The sequence below is a fragment of the Balaenoptera musculus genome, chromosome 16 (genome assembly GCF_009873245.2).
Source record: "Balaenoptera musculus isolate JJ_BM4_2016_0621 chromosome 16, mBalMus1.pri.v3, whole genome shotgun sequence".
Taxonomy (NCBI): domain Eukaryota; kingdom Metazoa; phylum Chordata; class Mammalia; order Artiodactyla; family Balaenopteridae; genus Balaenoptera; species Balaenoptera musculus.
In genome coordinates, this window is record NC_045800.1 from 37,989,001 (window position 1) to 38,007,817 (window position 18,817).

General features: G+C 38.5%; 1 protein-coding gene across 1 annotated transcript; it reads right to left on the reverse strand.

Annotated features, from left to right (window-relative positions):
* Positions 1 to 216: 216 nt before the first annotated feature.
* LIPK (lipase family member K) lies at positions 217 to 14,591 on the reverse strand. The gene is given in 9 exon segments (XM_036829592.1): positions 217 to 456; positions 3,975 to 4,046; positions 6,794 to 6,865; positions 8,737 to 8,821; positions 8,823 to 8,875; positions 9,770 to 9,906; positions 11,013 to 11,122; positions 12,323 to 12,422; positions 14,483 to 14,591. Coding segments are annotated over 8 exon segments (849 nt in total). The 5' UTR covers positions 12,403 to 12,422; positions 14,483 to 14,591.
* Between the last annotated feature and the right edge of the window lie 4,226 nt (positions 14,592 to 18,817).

The window sequence follows — 18,817 nt, forward strand, 5'->3', positions numbered from 1 at the left end:
CTTACATAATAGAATGTAATCAGTGGGTGACATCCCATCACCTTTGCCAATTCTCTTGTCTAGAAGCAAGTCTCAGGTCCCTCCCACACTCAAGGGGAGAGGATTACACAAACTCATGGACACTGGAAGGTGAAAATTATTGGAGGGGTCACCTTAGGGTCTGTACGCCACATTCTTATGACAAAAACCCGCTTCCTTAGAGAAAGGAAAGTGTATTTAATTTTGCAAATATTCCTCCATCAATCTAATTAGGTCTTGGTAAACTTCATAGGGTGCATCCTGCCCAAGGTAAAAATCCACATGACTGTAGTGTGGAATTAACTTGAAATAGATAAGCCTGGTAATTTTAGGGAGTAAATTCCCAACATCTTTGAGATCAGCCACAGGGTCCTGTCCACCGCTCCACACTGCTGTTGGAACTTCCATCTTAGAAACGTTGTATAGGGGAGGTGTAAGCTAAATAAAATTGAAGAGAGAGGAAAATAGTTTTCACAGAAAACCACACTATAGAAGTAACGTTAACTGTCAGTTGTTAAGCAAGTTCTTCAAATGCTAAAAATGTGCAATTAGGACATACTTCATGATATATAAACATTAACATGTTAAAAATACTTGAAAGTACTTTTGTGCAATAATATGAATTGTGGATTAAAAAAAGACAACCATTATATTCCTGATTTTCACTTTTGGGAAAAACGAAAAGGATCCCAGAGGAAGAGAGGCTCTCATTTCTATGGGGGACCATCTTTCTAGTAGTACTTGGGTTGGGAGTGTATCCATTTCAAACAAAATATTGGATAGAATAAATATAAATACCTCTTCTTATATGCAGAAATCTGGGCTCAGGGGAGTTAGTAACACTTGAGCAGACTCTTCAGGGGGCATTGAGACTAATGTACAAAAAAGACATTTGAAAATAATGCTTAAAAGGAGCCAGCCCATTACAGAGAAATAGAGTGGCTATGATGCGAATCTCCTGGTAAGTTTCCCTTCTTTCTGGTAACACAACCTTTCTTGTGCTGATTCAACAAATCCCCAAACCCCAGTTCCAGAGTGGTCCAGGGTGATCAGTCCTGGTCAATTAGTCCTTCATTCTTCTGGCCGCAGTATAATTGTATGAGTAATGGGCACATTACTAAAATTGGGTCAGAGTTCTCTGGGGAACTTTTTACCAGAGCTATTGAGAAAATATTGCCATTTTCTTTGAGTTTGCAGTTAAAAAAAGCTATATGAGCTAGGTACATACAGTTACCATTGTATTACTATCTTGGAAATAGCCTCAGAATGGAAACAGCATTTGCAAGCAGAATTGAAAGAGACTGAGAGGGAGAGAGAAAGAGAGAGCCTGAGGACGGTATATAAGTTCCTGGCTATTGTGCATTTACCACTATACCTTTTATTTCAGTAAAACTAAACCATTTTTTTAAAATATAAAATAAAGTTGATTTCTACTACCTGTAATGGAAAGAGTTGCATATTCTATGGGCTAAATTGTGTTCCCCTCAAATTCATATGTTGAAACTCTAACCCCAAGGTGATTGTATTTGGAGACAAGGCTTTTAGGAAGTAATTAAGGTTAAATGAGGTCATACGGTTTGGGTCCCAATCCAATAGGATTGGTGGCCTTATAAGGGGAGGAGAGAGAGATTAATGTCTCTCTCTCTCTTGTCAACCACATAGAGGAAAGGCTATGTGGATACACATGAGGAAGGTGGCTTTCTGCAGTCCAGGAAGAGAGCCCTCACTAGGACCTGACTGTGCTGTCACCCTGATCTCGGACTTCCAGCTTCCAGAACTCTTAGAAATAAATTTCTGTTGTTTAAGCCACTCAGTCTATGGGATTTTTTATGGTATCTCAAGGAGATTAATACACCATAGTTAATTTTGGCAGCAAGACTAGGGAGAAAAGGTAACATGGACCAGGTTATAAATCCTTAGGAAACAGTAACATTGGCCAGAGAAAGGTTTCTAAGAGCAGTAGAAATGTGTCTGGGGGAGACCCCTGACTTGGTGACTCTGCACCTTGAGTTCTCCTAGTAGAGAGATATGAGGCAGAGCTCACTGGTATAGTCATTCCACATTTCACTGTCAGTGGATGGGTCTTTGCATTACCAAATATATCAAGTATAATTCCCCTACCCTGTAATACTGGGAGGCCTTGGACCTGGGCTTAGGAGCAAGTGGTAAATGGGAATGTGTAGCTATGAGAAGGCAATGTGAAGGGCAAAGAAAGAAATGAGTGCAGATTAGCACTGACCAGTACTGCACTCGAGGGAAGGGTGAACTCAGAAAAGCTTGGTGCAAGGCCCCAATGCAAAAGTGCAACTGATGAAAGAAGAGGCATGCTCTTCCTGACTTGACAGTTTTCTCAGCAGAATAATACAAAACATAAATATTCAAATGCAAGGATGGCGAAACATAAAGAATAAAAAAACAACACAGCACAGAGTGGCAAAAATATTAGCAAGTTTTAAGGCACAAGTGGGTCTCAGGGGCCTCTGAAATGAGAATACATTTACTGCAATAATTTAATACCCTGCTAAGAATGAATGGGGGAGCCCAGAAGATGGCAAAGCAAAAATGAACATCAAGATCAAGATCCAAATGATATATGGTGGCTTTTGGCCAAGAAATTATTTTTTTACTTTCTTAGTTATACAGGATTGGTGATTATATTGGTAATTACACCTGCCTAATTTATGGGGATATTACTTACAGTTGTGACAAAGGTTACTGATTTTAAAACTTGCTTATTGTTCACCCTCAGTCTGTTTTAGATTTTCTTTTTTTCCCCCAAAGTTCCAAGCAAAAGATTCATAATTGAACCTGAATGGCCATGTATTTTGATAGAATCTGCAAGCACATTGATGAAGTTAATACCTGTGATTCAACTCTCGTTCAAATAGGTATTTGAGTCTTTTAGGGTAAGGTCATGATCTAAAAAGCTTTTCTTAAAGCAACTATATACTCTTGCTAGGACAAGGAATTGGTTAATTACAAGAGTAAATAGTACTTCGACACAGTGTCTGAGTTTGTGTGTGTGGGCACACACCACCCCACACACATATAACTATAGCAGTTTAGGAGAAAAATCAGATTTTTCACACTAGTTGAAATTATGCATTTTCACTATTGTAGTTATTATGGTGGCACTGAAATTGCTTTTTTAAAAATTTCCAAATTTCTGTCCATATCCTTGATTTGAAAAACCCATATATCTTTGATGACTATTTGTTTAATTTAAGCTCAGTCTATCAGCAAGAGGCCAAAGCCATCATTGGATTTCCTTACATACTGAAAAAAAAATAATAATAATAACGACACCTATTTGCTTTAATATAGAGTTTTTGCTCCAAAAGTTTTCATGTATAATGTCAAGAAATATTTTGACATATCATTATCCGGCAGATAGCACTGCTTCTCCCTAAGGGTGATATTCCTGTCTGGAATATCTCTAATAATTCATGTACTTTAAAAAAAATGACTAGTAAATGACATCCCAAAGAATTATTAGGAAAATGTTAGTTCATTTTATGAGCGACAGTTAAGAAGCCAGAGAATATGCTCCAGAAACAAAATTATGTATCTTTAATTCTTTCTTTAAAATATGGTCTTAATTAAGTGCTGAGAATTTCTATTTTTTGAAAAGGAATAAGTGTAGTGGAAGAAGAATGGACTTTTGATCCAGGAACTCCTGTGTCATATTCTGGTTCTTTATACGCTAAATAATTTTGACAATTTACCTAAAACTCTCTGAGCTTCTGGAAAAATAGAGACAATAAAATTTACTTTGGAAGGTCATTCTGAGGATCAAAAATAATGTTATGGCACATGGTAAGAACCCAATAAGCAACATCTGATCTATACAAAATATCTGGCATAGTGAATGGGGCCTAGTAGGTGCTTGATGAGTAGATACTATTTTTTAAGTTCATTTGCAGTATGCAATTGATTGATTATTGTTGATATTGTACCTGGTGGAAGTGCATCATGTTCTGATCAGGGTTTCCCCAGTCAAAAGCTTGGAACTGACCAGAATTAACAGCCTATGATAAGATAAAAATAATAAACATGTTAAAATGATGTAAGAAAACAACATACATTTAAAGACAGTTAACAAAAAATTTACAAAATGGATTGACATAATGTCCCACTCTTTAGCACATGAGCTAAAAGTCAATAGTTTAATAAGTCAAATAATAAAAATGATAAAAATTGATACTAATTCACGGAACTGACTTACAATCCTTTCTTCCCCTCTATACTTTTCCAACAAAAATCCTCAAGCAGTGATGGCTTTAAATATTAAAATGTTGTATGCTAAATTGAATGATTCTTGAATATCCTGGCTTCAGGAATTTATATATATATATTTTAAAAAGGCACCAACTATACATTCCCTACATTAAAAAATGACTGCTATTATTATTTAAAAACTTTATGCCTGGGCTTCCCTGGTGGTGCAGTGGTTGAGAGTCTGCCTGCTAATGCAGGGGACACGGGTTCGAGCCCTGGTCTGGGAAGATCCCACATGCCGCGGAGCAACTAGGCCCATGAGCCACAACTACTGTGGCTGCATGTCTGGAGCTTGTGCGCCGCAACAAGAGAGGCCGCGATAGTGAGAGGCCCGCGCACCGCGATGAAGAGTGGCCCCCGCTTGCCGCAACTAGAGGAAGCCCTTGCACAGAAACGAAGACCCAACACAGCCAAAAAAGTAAATAAATAATCATTAAAAGTGCTAATAATTAAAAAAAAAAAAAAAAAAGGCCCCAACTTAATTAAAAAAAAAAAAAAAAAACTTTATGCCTTATCATCCTTGTCAGATGGTCTAGGATATTATGATTATATTCCTTATTCTTAAACATTTTTGTTACTTTTGAAAGGAATGCTCACTCAAAGAACACCCTCAGGGCTTTCTGAGGTATAGCCTCTGTCTGTCTGTCTCCTGTCTGTAGAGCCAAGCAGCCTGCTATGTTGTCAGTAACATGGCCATGGACTGAGTTTCTGAGACAGCATATGTAACCTTTTTTCATTTTAAATTTTAGACTTCAGATATTAGAGTAGAAGCATTAATACTTCTAAGGGTTCCTTTTTCTGTTATTTGCCACCCATGTTGGATTGAGGAGACAGATAATTTTTATCTTTACCTCAGGCACTTCATTAAATTATTCTCAGACTACTCCAAGGATTTTTTTTTCCCTTAACTTGAATCTCAGATTTTTTTTTTCACATTAATTGATTTTGTTCTGATTTTTTGTTTGAAATGGTTCCCATCATGATTTATATTGACAGAGGCAATAGTCTGCAGCTGTTGAAATTCTGTAGGTTTTCAGCAATGAGAGGCAATAGAGTGTACAAGTTAGGAACTTGGGTTCTAGCATCAAACAGACCTTGTTTGAATACAAGCTTAATGGATTATTAAGTCTGTGATCCCGGCAAGATATATATCTTCTCTAAACCTATTGTCTCATCTGTGCAATGGAAATGACAATAACATTCTTCTTATAGGGTTGTGAAGATTAAATATGGTAATGCATAAAAAGTATGTAGCACCTGGGAATGGTCAAGAAATCACTCTTTTTATTAATATTACTACCATCATCATTATCATCATCATCCTTGCCTGAGCTGTCTACATAACTTATGACCAAATGTTTTATCTCTCCACGCCCAGTTATTTCTATTCTGAAGAGAACTTTCTGTCAAAGGAGAAGAGGTATCTTTAAGAAGAGTCAGCTGTGAGATGTGTAAGGGGTTGGTTATGACATTTGTAGAATGGGAATACCAATGCCTTCATTGAAAGATTGTTATGAGAATTCATAAGAAAGAATGAGACAGAATTAAATCGTATATTTGGACAACAAGAACACATAGTAAGTGCTCAATAAATGTGAAATCGATGTTGTATTTCCTGGAAGGGCATGCCTATCAGAGTCTACCTGTCTCCTCACCAGTAGGAGGCCCTATGTCCAGAATATCTTTCTTCCTGTAGGAACTTGAAGGCTTATCTCCTGGGGGTGGAACTCTTCAAAGAATTTCAGAAATCCTCAACTAGTATTTCAGACTATCTATAGCAGTGATTCTCAACTTTAAATTATGGAACAAATTTATCAGGGTGTAGGTTAAAATTCAAATTCCTAGGGAGCTCAGATCCCTATTAAATGTTTTAAAGTATTTACAGATCAAAATGTGTAATTAAATATTAAAACCTTGGGAAGACCTTCCCCCCCACACACACACACACTCATACATACTTGGCTCAGAAAGCTATACCAACTGAATTTGACTTGCCAAATATTGAGTAATATAGTAACAAAAAAAAAACATAACCCTTAAACTGAGAGTAAAAACAGAAACACTTAATCTATTTTAATCCCTCTCTAACATTTAATTTCCTCTGAATTAAGCAATATTTCCACACTCTGAAATCGCCCATATTCCAATTAGAGGATAAACAGATCTTTTTGGAATAGCCTGTATCATGTTATATAAAGCTCTATTAGAGCTAATGATTTTGCAAAAGAGGAAACACAAGCTTTTCCTAGAAAAGGCAATTCAGAGTAATCTAAAGGTCAGAATTCAGTCAGAATACCTGGGAACCCAAACACCAGATACAGAGGACATGGGGAATAGAAGGGAGTAAAGGAAATCAACATGAGTTGATGCTGATTCCAGAAACATCCACCTGACAGTAGCAGAACCTGCAAAACCCTGCAGTGAGCTCTCTTGGGAGTGCTCCTCGGGGATCTTGCAGAGATACGTGCGTGTCATATCAGGAACAGGGAGCATGTACCTGGGACCAGTGCAGCCTATTCTGAACAGATGTTTCCTCAGGGCTTTGTGACAAATAAACATCTAAGCGACTCTGCAAAGTAAAAAGATTTTTATCTGAAGGTTAATCATATAATCACACCACAAGTAAATCTGAGTATTTTTTTCTCTCTCTTTCTCTCCTCTCTCTCTCTCTCTCTCTCTCTCTCAAGGAATAAACATGTACCATACCCTCTAAAGACATATTAACCAAAGAAGCCCGTCTTTAAGAACTTTTTTCTCCCTCATTTCCATACTTCTGTCCTGGGCAGTATCTTTGTAAAGCCCACAGAGGGCATCCTGCTGGTCAAAGACAAAAGGTAATGTACCTTTTCTTTCCAGCCTTACCTCAGACAGGTCCAAGAATATAGACAGTCAAGAGATAAAAGCCCCAGTAATCTTCTCCTTCACCCTGTGATAAGTCCTAAGGGACAGTCCCAGAAAGTTGTTCATCATGAAAGATTGAGAACAGATCTGAATGTTTTATCATGCCTTCTTAAAAATGTGGTAAATGTTCTGCAGGACTCTTTGACAGTTTGTGGGACATAATCCATCCAGTATTTAAACCTCTATTAATGATTAGATTTCTTTTTGAATCAAAAAAATCTTGATTTTTAAATATTTCCAACAGCATTTTGTTTTCTTTAGTATACAAAAGAGTTATTTTCCACCAAAGTGAGTATCTGAAACATCTTGGAGCTTTAAAAAATATAGGTACTTATGAGCTACCCAAACCTATGAAACAATATCAAAATCTCTAGGGTTGAGTTCTAGACATGTGTAATTTCTGAAAGTTCTACATACTCTACTTATGTATCCCTGGCTATGCTCCACTAAAGTAAACATCCTTGCAGGCACTGTAATATTCTATAATCCAGTCCACAACAGCGAGAGAAAAAAGGCAATCTGACTATATAAATGTACAATGAGGGCCCCCAACGAATGTTCTAGGATGTCATTTTGTGAAGTCTTTCTTTAGCAAACTCTTAGGCTATGTTGAGAGGGTGTTTTTTGAAATTGTCTCTATTGAGTTTGCTTAAAGGTCTTTTTACTTAGCTCTACACGGTACACTTCCATCTAAGTGAAAGGCAAGCATGGTTTCCCTAGTAAATTGAGAAAGTAAGAAAGTCATGTGAAAGGCAGTGGCTAAGGCATGCTTTGCATAAACAGCCTTTTATAAATCTTGCTTGAAATCAAGGAAAATATTAATCAGCACTATCCACTGAGGGAGGAAAGGCTCTAGGCAGAAGTCTGTGAGACAGACAGAGACCATCTTCAGCTTTGTCCCACCCCTGGTTTCAAACCTGTCTCCAGTCTAGCTGGGGACAGTAGCTTCTTCTCTTTCTCCCTCCCACCCTTCGGGTCAGTTAGAGGTAGCTAAGAAAGGAAAGGCTCTCAGTTAAGTTGGAAAGGACTTGATAGGAACCCCAACAATTATCCCTCTCAGTATCACTTGAACAGTGAGTCTGTAGCTGTTATTGAAGAGCCATTCCTTTACCCCTTTGGATAAAAGATATAAGTCGTTCACAAAATGACTGTGTCCAAATCACCTATGAAAGTAGAAAACTGGTTAAAAATTAGGTGGCTGGGCTCACTCCCTGAAATTCTACGTCAGTGGGTCTGAGAGAGGGCTCAGGCATAGCAAGATAAATTTCAAAACCATAGCCCAAGTGAAGGACTTTTTAATGGTGGCACTTTGTCCAGCAACAAGAATTGGTGAGAATTTTCAGTGGCAGAGACTTCTCAAATCCTCCTACTAAAGCAGGTGGAATCTCAGCTTTGGTTGGAAGCCATAAACATGCTAGCTACATTCCAGGAGACAAAAAGGAGACTTTGAAATGTGGTTTCCATGCAATTTAGAATGAACTCTCCTTACCTCTGTGCAACAAAACAATTGCTTTCCTGGATCTGACTACTTACACGTACCATGTTTAAGTTTTTTGGGTCATATCCACTCCAAGTAAATAGAAAGTTGCTGCAAATATGATGAAATATCTTCTGCTTGCACATCAATGAATCGGTCAAAAAATGTGTGAGCATAGAACATCTTGTCACCAAACAACATCTGCAAGATCGATTTAAGACACCATCAACTTTCATGAATATGAATGTCAAGGGTGGAAAATGAGTGGCAATTCAGACAAGGACGAGACACAGGTGATATCTGCTCAGTGCTAGTCCTCAGTGAAACCAAGAGGCCCATTAAACTTTGTCTCTGTAGTTTTCCCAATCCACCTTTTCGGTCCCCCCATCTCACCTCTTGATGCTTTTTCCCAAGATCTTTTACTTGGAGTGTTTTTTGGGACTTCCCCTAAAAAACTAGTCCCCATAAGAAATTGCTAAGGCTTTGGAGTCAGGGTTGCCTTGGTTTGATTCTAGACTCTGTCTCTTATACCTTAGGAAAGTATTTAATTTCTATTATCTTGAATTTCTTCAACTATAAAATAGAAAATTAATATGCACTAAGTAGAACTGCTGTGTAGATAATAGGTCACATTTAAAACGCACCTAGTGCAGAGGGGAGTAGGCAAAATGGTGGAGTAGGAAGACCCTGAGTTCATTTCTCCCCACAGGCACCCTAAAATCACATGCTGTGATCTCAACTACTACACTATACTGTCTCTGATAAACTAGGGGGCACCAGAGAGAAATTTAACCTACTAGATTAAACCAATCAATCAATCAAATCAGCTCTTGCTGTATCTGTGACTGAGGAATGACATGAGAGACAAGCCTCTAAGTTAAAAATGAAGACAGAAGGGTAGAATGGCATCAGAGTGAGCACCCTGAACCCTGTTGGTAAAATTGTACATCATCAGTAAACCTACATGTGTACCACGAGCATTCCTAGATGTTTGTAAAATGTTATTTGTCTCAAGCTGTCTTCTCTTGAAATCAATGGAAATAGGGCTAGTTTTAGTTATTACAGATTTAAACTTGGGGAAAAGTTGTCACATACCTTGATTACTTTTCTGGAAAGAGTTGTTAATTTTTTCATAGGACTTTGGGTGTATTTCACAGTGGCGACTGGAGCCAATGCAAAAAATATCTTAATCCTTTTAGCCAGCTCTGGATTAGTAGAGAATGCTATGAAAGCTGAAAGGGAAGAAGATACTAATTCATAGATTTAGAACAATTCTTAATTCATTTTAAATTATAGTAAAAGTAGTTATATTAAAAAAATAAAACAAAGAAACTCAGAGTAAGCACCATTTTTAGGGAAGGATTTTTAAATTTCTGAAGGTGGAACTAGCTAATTCAGAATAACGTGAGTTTCCTGTCCCTGAAGGATGCAAATCTACTTATAGAGAATGTTGCAAAGGGTTCAAACATACAGTGTGGGGCACATCTAGGTAAACTCCAAGGGCCATCCTAGCTTGACCATAGTCTTTGGTATCAGACAAAACTGGGCTGTAATTTTGGCTTCCCTAGCTATGCGAAAACTTGGGCAACTTAACCTCCCCTGTATGAGTCTCAGTTTTCTCTATCTATACATATGGAAAATAGAATCCTTATAGAATAATTCTTTTGAAGGTTAGATTATATATATATATATATATATATATCTCATATATATATATACACTTTCTAATTGGCATTATCACCATTAGAAGGGGTTCCTAAGTTCAGCCATTTGTAAAATATGGATGACAATGCTCTCAGATAACTGGTGTAAATGTTGTTGGTATTGTCAAGGCCTCTATCTGAACAGAGAACAGTGAAGAGAATGGAGTGCCTTACGGCACTGCCAACGTAGCCTACTCCAGCACCCACTGGGAACTAACTAAAAGTCACACTGGTTGTGACATATAATCACTGAGATTTGTAATTCTCTGCTTTGTTTCTTAGTGTTCCTCACTAGACTGTGAGCTCTTTAAGGGAAAGATGCATACCATATTTATTTATCTTTGGTTCCCCAGTATCTAACCTGGTGTCCGGCAAGTGTTGTTGGGTACACAAATGAATAAATAAATAATTGTCTCTCTTTCAGTCTTATCCATCAATCTCCAGATTTAGTCCTGGGGGGAAAATCCCTAAGTCATCCACACTTTATTTACTCTTTAGAAGCCAGCCAGACAAGATTGTTTCCCAACTCAGAGTCCCCAAGCTGGAGACTGCATAGAGGGAAGAAATCCTGAGCCCTTTCGTGAATATGAAGAAGATCCCCTGACACTCTCAGATCACACTTGCCCCAAACACACCAGTGGTGGTACCTTGGGAGTGGCCCACATAGTAGAGTCGCTCCTGTCCAGTTTTCTCTATGATAAAATTGATTGTGGCTGGAAGGTCATATTTAGCCATCTCATCCAAACTGCCAAAGAAAAAGAACAAGAACATTGGAAAAAAACCCATCTCATTTTTAGGCTTGCAATACTTAAACATATTCATTGCAGACCTAGATGTTTAGCTTTTGTTAAATGTAATACTAGAATCAATACGTGATATCATGCGTCTGTGCAACTTTTGAGGATATCACCTTGATTGCAAGAATAACCTTGTTAAGAAACTGAAATCAGAAAAATCTGACTTGCAAAAGCCTACATAGGCTTTTCACTTAATTCTATAGCAGATTTACCAAGCTCCCTTGAAAAGAAAAATTACCTGGAATGCTTATTTTAAAAACAGAATAAAGCAAAGAGACTTGCAGAGTTCAGCCCAGACAGACTGAATCAAAATGTCCAGGGAAGAGGCCTGGTCATCTGCATATTTATCAAGCACTTCAGGTGCTTATCCCCTGTATGTAGTTGGGAAAACACTCATCTAGGGAATCATGATGTTATTTGCAATTGTGCCATGACACAACTGCCCTGGAATGTGGAATTAAGGAATGCAAATTGGCTTCCAGGAATGAGGCCAAGGAACAAACAGCTTTAGTGACTTTCAAGGTATGGTTCTTAGCTCCACTACAAGTGCCGGGTTTGCCTCTGTGACTCAGCTGGCCTAACTTCTAAGGAAGAGAGCGTCCACAGGGGCTGCTGGCAACTCAGCTCCAGGGACAGATTTCAGCACCACCAGCCTATGGAGGGTAGAGTTCCTTTACTACTCAGTGAATTGGAGTGTCATCTATGCTAAAGGGCTTGGCTCATCTTGGCTTATCATGAATGTCTGGTTCTCAGGATTTTCAACCAGAACCTTGTTTCTGGTCCCATTTCTTGATCAGTTTCATTTTTCCTCTTTAGTAAGGGTACCAAGTAAATTTCTGGGGTGCACACTGACAATATGATAGTCCTGGAATTAACCTTTCTAAAGTTGACCTTTGCATCTTGATTTTTTTTTCTTGCGTATATACTTTACATACACACACACCAAGTGGAGTATTTAAAACAACTCTCGGTGCAATAATGACACTTCTTCAGAGCTTGTGAAGAAAACCTGCGCAGAAAAAGAAATGTCCATTTCCTTCTTGTAGATTCCATAGTGTGCATTTGGACGGAAAGGGAAAATCCAAAGAGCAGTCATCCATATAAATGAGCAACGTACACACTTTATTCATTGGTAGTATTCTCCTTACCTGAAGGCCCAGTATTCTGGTGACGTGGTTGACAATTTCACGTGTCTTCTGGACCAGGTGTTTCCCCAGCTGTTCCCCATCCATACATCATAACCAGCATCTGCCAGGAGGAAAGCCAAGCTGTTGTTGGGCGGGTTGCAAATCCAGTTACTGGCAGATGCAGTTAAGCCATGCTGCAGATACACAGCAGGCTTTGCAGCTGCAAAATACAAGTAACAGGAGTTTTTTATTTGAACTTCCTTGGTGCTTACAAGAAAATTCTTTTTCCTGACTCCCTGCAATACAGAAGGAAAGTTAAGGGATGAAATTTGGCACCAGGCAAGCCGAGGTTCTAGGGTTTTGAACTACTTCTGAAGCTGGGCAAGTTATTTATCTTCTCTATGTCTTGTTTTTCTTTTTGCAAAATTGGGATTATGTGCAATGTATTGTATTGTTATACAGCTATTGGAGTCAGATTGCCCCGATTTAAAATCTCTTCGGCTACGTGTTAACCTCTTTGTGCCTTAGTTAACTTATTTTGTAACGGGGAATAATAAAAATTGCTATCTTATAGTGTAGTTATAAGAATTAAATTAGAATTAAAATACACAAAATTCTGTCCAGCACAATAAATATCTGCTCTACAATTATTCATGTTAATGACATTTTATTTCTCAAAAAGCATCTGGTGACAAAACTAAACTTTTTTCCAAGATAATAACAAAGACAATAAAAATGCCATTTATTGAATGTTTCCTGAATGCCTGGCATTATACTAGTTAATTTGCATTGTCAGAAAGCAAAATGCAAGGTTTTAAGTGAAATTTACACAAGGTAAAATTGTTAATTTGACGTAAAAATCCTACTCACAAGTAGAATTGGAACAATTTGGCTAAAGAAAGAGAAAAAAAAGAAGGAAACAGGGAAGTGGTGCTGAAAACATAGAGAAGAGAAGAGAAGTGATTAGGATATTTCTGTCTTTTATAAACGGTTGTGATGCTGTGTTGGTACCCCGGGACTTTCCCTTAGGTCACCTCTAGAGCTAGACCAGCTCCTGAGATTGAGTAGGGCTAGACTGCCTCTCAGAAAGCCTCAGCCGTCTGGAAGTGAGGATAAAGTTTATACCCATTAATCCATCTTTGAGGAAAAAGAGAAGAAGAGGTGTTACTAATTCTGCTAAATTACTGCCAAAGAGCTGTCGTAATCCATAGCCCCTCTCTAATCTGAGCCCTCAGGCAGCTTCTCATTGCAGAGACAGCTTTCATCGCATGCCTTTTGCAGCTACCTGGCAGAACTGATAAGATAAAAGTTTGGGGAAACAAAGTTCTTGTGAGTATTTCCAAGGTAATGGAGTTATTTTAGGGGATGGTCAGGTCTATAAAGTGAACAGCACCGTTCCATCTCTCTCTCTTTTTTAAAATCTGGATTGTCTCTTTAAATAACTAACCCTTCTGATATTGAAATTTTAGTTATACAATGCTCCAAAGAACAAGAGGAGCTAAGAAATGAGAGAAGAAAGCAAACAGTTCTTGCCAAGTGGATTCCTCTCTTCTCTATAGATATCAACCTATATTGTAGGGAGCTAGAAATGGCTCTAGCTGCACTGAAGTATAGAACTAATAGGGTCAGATTTACTTTAAAAAATAAAATCCCAGTGACTTGCATAGAGAACTAATTACAAATGAAATAATCCCAGTTAGAAAGCTGTTGTAGTAGCTGGAGCACAAGATAATGGTGAAGTCGAAGCCTGGACTTGAGCAATATTGAAGCTGAGAGTTTTCAGATTAGAGAGAAGTTTGGAAGGCAAAATTTATAGGTCTTGGTTATTGGCTGGGTATAGGAAGTGTGGGAGAGGAAAGTATCAAAATGACCCTAGAGTTTTGGTTTTTAAGCCTGGAAAGTGGTATCTCCAGAGTAAGACCAAGTTTTCTTTTGTTTCTGTGTTTGTTTGGAAAGAGGACAAAGTAATGGAGGAAAGGAAAGAGTAAATAGTGTATGTGAAAATGCTTTAAAAACTCCAAAGTGTTATGCAAATGAAATAGTAGAGGTGGTGGTGATGATTTGCCTCCACTTATGGAAGAGAATAGGCTCTATTTCAGAATAAAAGCTGCCCTGCTGCTATCATCACATCCAGGAATCTCTCCATAGGCACTATTCCTTTCATAATGAAATAAATCCCACATGTTCTTAGACATGCTCTTCCATGAGGAATCTTGTAAATTCCGAGGATATAACCATCTTTTGTCACAATGTCATATTTTTCATAAGGATAGCCCCAGTAGGAAATAAGCTGGCTCTAAAAAGAGGAAACAGAAAGGTATACCTCATGATGTAATCTCTTGATTTTTATACCCACATTTCAATATAGTACTTTAAGTCACAACCTACTGTTCATCTCTGTATTGGAACAGAATGTAGCAGGAAAATCAGGATAACTTGAGGAGGGTTTTAAAAGGAGGATGCATGCAAAGGCATGGGAAAGGCAAGGTGGTGGGTTTCCATACATGTTGGTTTTCTTGGCCTGGTATTATTAATACACTCTAGCTCACTCTCCAAATGTTTGATGGAAAATGGCATGTTCATCTTACGAAGGAAACCATACGGCATTGTGCAGAACCCTGTGGCTAGTAACAAGTCAGTTGTTACCAACGTTAGATGTGAAGGGAAATGGGAGAAAGTGGTTACAAGACCCTGAATGAGAAAGTCAAGTAAAGAGGGCCATATTGAGAGGGGCTGTGACCTTTAGCAGAGGGAGACAGCTTGCCCAAGATGACCTTATGGACGGAACCAGGGCAATAAACCATCTGGTCTCGCTCTTCTCCCACCTTCTGATCTCCTGCTCAATATGTCCATTGGCTGAACTGAACTGAAAACCAAAGGTCAAAGGAATTTAACTGACCTAGTTCTTACAGGGCAGAAAGAAAGGTGTAAAGACTAGAGAGTGGAACTAAAGGGGTAAAAACAGAAGATACCTCATCCACAGATATACAAGGAAGAGGGGAACTACCGTTTATTGGTCATCTTCCACATAGAAGATGGTTAATACCCCTTGTTTTATTAATCCATATAACAGGTCTTTGAGATAGAATTATAACCATTTTTTAGTTGAGAAAACTGAATTTCAGGGAGAATAATAATCTGTCCAAGACTGAACACTAGGAAGAGATAAAGACAAAATTTAAGTCAAAGTTAGTTTAGCACCAAAGCATATGCCTTTATGACAGGATTATGCATTTGCCCAGGCTGGGCACTCACAAGAGGTGTGCACATATTGTGCAGCTATATAAAGCACTGGTTATGAGAGCCCAGACTCTACAGACAAGCTGTATGGCATTGAATTCCAGCTCTTCCTCTTTTAGCTATGCGGCTTTGGGCAAGTTACTTAACTCCTTTGTGCTTCATTTACTTTAACTGCAAAATAAAGATAATAATAGTATCTCTTCACAGATATGTTGTGACGATTATACACACAGTAAGTGCTCTATAAATGTTTATTATTCTTCTTATCATTAGAGAATAGCCAAAAAGCAGCCAGACCAGGGAGGAAGAAAGTGTCTGTGAATGTGGAAGGAGGAGGAAAATATTTTCACGGACTGTGAGCTCAGTAGTGTGGTAGAAGCTTAGGGGTACCTGCTGGATACTTCGGAGAGAGAAACAAGAAGAGACGCTAATTAAAAAACACCGACAGTTCCATTCTTTTTTTTTTAAGTTTTAGTAATTGTTCTCCCTCCCCCCTTTTAATTAATTAATTAATTTATTTTTGGCTGTGTTGGGTCTTCGTTTCTGTGCGAGGGCTTTCTCCAGTTGCGGCAAGCGGGGGCCACTCTTCATCGCGGTGCGTGGGCCTCTCACTGTCGCGGCCTCTCTTGTTGCGGAGCACAAGCTCCAGACGCACAGGCTCAGTAGTTGTGGCTCACGGGCCTAGTTGCTCCGCGGCATGTGGGATCTTCCCAGACCAGGGCTCGAACCCGTGTTCCCTGCATGGGCAGGCAAATTCTCAACCACTGCGCCACCAGGGAAACCCGAGTGAGTAGTCTTTTTAAGCTAACTGGTTTGCTCAGTGATCTTATATAACTGAATTTCAACATCCCCAGAAGCGTCAATCCAGGTACAGCAGGCTATATTGGTCACAGCACAGACAACTCTTTGCTCAGCTAAAAGATAATTCAGGGCTATGGTATTAAAAGAACAACTTTGGCCAGTGAGTCTAAGGATTTTTGTTGGGCAGCTATTGTTTTAGCTATCCCCAATACTTTCAGGAGTTAAGGAAGGCTTCCTGATTATAGCTTATTTGCAGGCATACCTCAGAGATATTGCGGGTTCAGTTTCAGATCACTTGCAATAAAGTGAATATCACAATACACCAAGTCACATGATTTTATTTGCTTTCCAAGTGCATATAAAAGTTATGTTTACACTATACTGTAGTCTATTAAGTGTGCAATAGCATTATGTCTAAAAAAAATGGACATACCTAAGTTTAAAAATCTTTTATTGCTAAAAAGTGCTAACCATCACCTGAGCCTTCAGTGAGTTGTAATATTTTTGCAATAGTAACATAGTTTCATTTTAGGTTATGGGAAAAGGCCAAAAATTTAAAAGAAATTCTTTTAAATATCTTGCCAGTTTTCAGCTGGGACAACTAGTAAATATTTCTGCAGTATTGAACAACTTTTTTTTTTTTGAATTTTATTTTACTTATTTTTTATACAGCAGGTTCTTATTAGTTATCTATTGTATACATATTAGTGTATATATGTCAATCCCAATCTCCCAACTCATCCCACCACCCCCACCTCCCAGCCCCTGCCGCTTTCTCCCCTTGGTGTCCATACGTTTGTTTCTCTACATCTGTGTCTCTATTTCTGCCCTGCAAACCAGTAGTATTGAACAACATCTTGAACTCAAGTGATATCCCCAGTAAGGGTGCAAAAGATATTTTATTTTCCTCTTTCTACCTGGTACTACAGACAGAGATCTGGGACAGCTGACTCTGGTAAGAATTCTCACCCTTTGCGAGCTTCTGCTAGTTTTCCCAGTATACCATCTGTAGCTTAGGTACCCACCAGAATTTGGAAAGGTTTTTTAAATTAATTTTAATTTTAATTTTCTTTTGACTATTTAAAGAAATAACTAGAAAATCCCTCAGAGTCCTGTTGACCCTGGGAGGGACCATACAGGGGCTGTCCTTTAAGGTTAGATATGAGGGTGCATTTAAGGGTAGATATGACTGTCACTAATTTGGTGACGTTTTATTTACAATCTTGTAGTCTCTTTAGAATGAAAAGGCAATTTAGACAGAGAATTACTAGAATGAGTTCTCAAATAAATGGGGATAGAGAAGAACAGTAGGAGTCACATCAGTCTATTGTCTTTTGTTTTGGGTACTTCTTGTGTCTTTAATTTTCATTAGCCTTTGCAACAATTTTTTTTAATGAAGCAATTTCAATTATGAAGAATCCCATTCAGTTTGTTTACTTTGGGAATCTTATTTTCAAGTGTGCTTTTTAAATGATCTTATTTAATTGGAATGTTCCTCATAATGGCCATGGTAATTTCCCTGAGGGCTGCAGGTAGTTTGGTAGGACCCTTAGCTGCAAATAAGGAGAACCCATATGTCTGTCCAGCCACATCTTGGGGCCCCCAACCTGATGGTTACCAAGCTAAGTTCTGAGGAAACAAAGCAAAGATCTTGTCTAAAATCTTGTTGCTCTGAGTAAGATTTTGTCACTTTCATAGACATTTATACCTTCTAGGACCATAGTTCTTAGACATAAAATAAGCAGGTGTGCTGGAAGGTGGCATGCTTAACTCTTTAGAATTTAAGGGTCCCATCTTTTATTATTTATTTATTTATCTATTTTAGTGAAGTTTTGGGGGCTCTCAGAGCCAAACTAATACTTAAAAGGTATGCACCACTGGGCTGGGAATTGTTTGATGTTTTACAGTGTAACCTGTTGCACAAAAATTTTCTTGAGGTTGGTGGGTTACCTAGTGTCAATCTAGCCCACTCTGTGACCAATATATCCTAACATGGGAATCTTTAGATTAGGTGGTAAGTGCTCTAACAGCTTCTAAATACTCAATCCATGCCCACCAATTTTTGTGACTTTTTGGCTTTTAAGATTCCCATTGGCAGTAGCCTTTACCTAAACAAAAGAAAGCAAACAAACATGTGCATCTTAATATATCAGGTAACCAAGAGATGTTGCTACATCCTGGCCAAGAGAAGGCCCTGTGTTTACCACCACCAACTCCCACCATGGAAACTTGGACTGGGGAAAGGATGGATTGGGGACTGCGAGCTGGGGGCTCTACATTAATGGGGAACTGTGAACTGCCACTAACAGTTTCCAAGTGGATCTTGGGACAGAATTAAGGGCTAAGAGTTTTCATTAATTAAATTACAATTGTGATCTGAAATAAAGGTTAAGGGCTTGGGCTCCAATCAGAATCATCTGTCAGCTCAAGCTGACCTGCCCTGTGTTGGAAAGTCAATTAGATCAGAAGCTCCAT